The sequence below is a fragment of the Alosa pseudoharengus genome, unplaced genomic scaffold, assembly GCF_046254945.1.
Source record: "Alosa pseudoharengus isolate Yale_2024_CS ecotype anadromous, Long Island Sound unplaced genomic scaffold, YU_APseudo_1.1 YU_APseudo_1.1_scf_9, whole genome shotgun sequence".
Taxonomy (NCBI): domain Eukaryota; kingdom Metazoa; phylum Chordata; class Actinopteri; order Clupeiformes; family Clupeidae; genus Alosa; species Alosa pseudoharengus.
In genome coordinates this window covers 28,227,097-28,229,596 of record NW_027468881.1, presented here as the reverse complement: position 1 = coordinate 28,229,596, position 2,500 = coordinate 28,227,097, and the positions used below count along the sequence as shown (strand labels likewise).

Below are 2,500 nucleotides of genomic sequence, written 5' to 3'. Positions count from 1 at the left end.
TGGCGCTGGCAGGGAGTGCCAGCAGGACTAATGGAAATTAAATGTCTGCGGTGGACACGGGTGAAAAGCCTGACTCGTGACTCACAACTGTTCGGTAACAGGCGTTATGGGTGATTTGTTTTTTTATTTGAGCTTCTATAAACAAAATTAAAAAAAAACGTTACCTGTTGATAGATATTCTGATATCTGATAATGGTGATATTCTAACTCAGAGACCTGTTTGATGGCTGATGTGATGAATATCGGTTCAGTGGTCACTGACTGTCATTAGAGATCAACTGGTAGATTTCCTGTGTGCGCATGCACGTTAGCGCTAAGCTGCGAATATGTGGCAACATAGTGGGCATCGCACTGCCCTGTGTCACTGTGGCTCTGAGAGGAGCACTTCGGCCGGCTGCCGACTCGTCTGGAGGCCCCCCCCTACTTCCTATCCCTCTGTCAGTGACCAAGAGCAAACACGGGGCAGAGTCCAGCATTTGGGCCCCGAGTGGCTTGACCCCAGATCTGTCGGAGATCAAGAGCTTTGGCGGCCGAGACCAAACCCACAGAGAGAGAGCTCAGAGAGAAAGGAGTGGGGGTAATAATAACAGAGAGGCGAGGGCCAGGCTCAACTTGCACAAAACAACACCAGAATTCTTGTTCATTTTTCATCCGACAGAAAACTACAGCACCTGCAGTATTAGTCTGGAGAGAACATAAGGACTCTGCCTCTCTCCATTTTCCTCTGTCTTTCCTTTTCTCTCTTTCTTTCTCTCTATCTCCCTCTCTCACACACACAGAAACTCAAAAGCAGCAAGTCCGAGTGAGTTAATCTTCTTTAATGCATCACTTCCCGTGTCTAAACTACTCCCTACCTAAAAAGCCATGACCTGAAGTCCACATTCAGTAACAATGTATACTCTCCATAGCCTGAAGTCAACATCAGAGAGCACTACAAAACTCTACATTTCAGCAGAGTTTCTGCCTCACAGAATTACATCTGAGAGTCCTGGCTGATATAAAAGCTGCTCTGATCTAACTCAACAAATAACTCAACAAATTAAACAAACAGATTGCTCAGATTGCCCCCCTCCTCTCACAAAGTCACTGAAAACAGTGTATTTAAGGACTGCATCCCTCAGCTGACAGTACTTCAGTAAGTCAGTAATTAAACCTACGTACGTGCCCTATATGTTATCCCATTACTGTTGTCTGTTTTTATTAAATGCAACAAATCCTTTTGTTCATGTCACTCTAAGGGCTCAGTTTGATGGAGGACAACAAACCCAGTTAATGTGGTGTTTTGGAAAATCAGCAATAGAGGATTAAAAGCTATAGCCGTATTGTTCACGTTCCCTGGAGGCTTTAATGATTAAACACAGGATACAGGCTTTCCATGCCTCTGGGTTGCTCTCATACAGAGAGTCATGACAGGACAAATCTGGTGAAGGCACACGGAGACCCATAATAATAGCAGTGGCAATATGCTAACCATTAATTATATGACGATGACATCGCTGATGGAACAAAACAGTTAGAGGCAATGCCAAGGGTTCATCCCGTTTCAAAGCAGTTCGAGGGTGTTTGAACTTGATCTAGCACACACACTCACACACACTCTTTGTTTTTTTCTCTTTCTCTCTTTCTCTCAACCTCTCTCTCTCCCTGTCACACACACACACACACACACACGCTCAGATGAGAAGGGTGATTGAGTGATTTGTTGCTTACCTCCGTGCACAAAGCCCAGTAGGGTGCAGTCAGATGGCCCCACCAGGTGGATCAGGCTGGACTGGCTATAGCCCACAGTGTAGGGCTCTGAGAGAGAGAGAGAGAGAGAGAGAGAGAGAGAGAGAGAGAGAGAGAAAGGATAAAAAGACATGATAAATTACAATTAAACACACTGACCCAATGTGTTGGTGTTAACAGCCATCTGGACACATTGATTCCGGCTGAATGTACAAGTGTTTCACGTTGGTCTGTTCAAGAGACACATATTATCACCCCAGCAAGAGTGCCTGCGGCTGAACCATGGGGAAGTGTGGCTGAGGGGCTAGTAGAAAAGAAAAACATGCACATCAAAAGTCTCCCTGTAACAACCCTGGATACTACACCAACGCAAGACTGCATGCAAGTACTCCGCAAAAGACACTTCACGCTACTGACAGGTATTCTCCATCTACTACAAATCCACCGAAGGTTGCATCACCCATTTTCATCAACGCACATTAAGGCCAACCCTCCCGCAGTGCAGAAACTAGGCTCTGGCCTTCTATGGGAACAGGAGGGGAACAGGAGAGTTGAATAATGATAGGGCATCACTTGGTCTCCAAATAAAACACACACACATACCTTTCATGTGTCGCTCTGCGCAGCAGGTAAAGTGGAATAAAAGGGGTGAAAGGTTAGCATGATGACATGATCAAACGGGAATATTACCAGTGCTGGCAATGACATTCCACACTGTTATACGCATACATCCAGAGTAATTCATGTTTTTCCACCTATTTACCCAACGTTT

At 45.3% G+C, this 2,500-nt stretch overlaps 1 protein-coding gene across 3 annotated transcripts in view; it reads right to left on the bottom strand.

Annotated features, from left to right (window-relative positions):
* acot7 (acyl-CoA thioesterase 7) overlaps positions 1-2,500 on the bottom strand; it is a 76,653-nt gene that overhangs the window by 48,357 nt on the left and 25,796 nt on the right. For 2 of the 3 annotated variants that reach the window (XM_076277498.1, XM_076277500.1), the window contains exons 6-7: positions 2,332-2,346; positions 1,711-1,797 (exon numbers count right to left, since the gene is read on the bottom strand). In XM_076277498.1, the coding sequence (XP_076133613.1) occupies positions 1,711-1,797; positions 2,332-2,346 (102 nt within the window). The remainder of the gene's footprint in view (positions 1-1,710; positions 1,798-2,331; positions 2,347-2,500) is intronic. The other variant, XM_076277499.1, reaches the window with a different exon arrangement.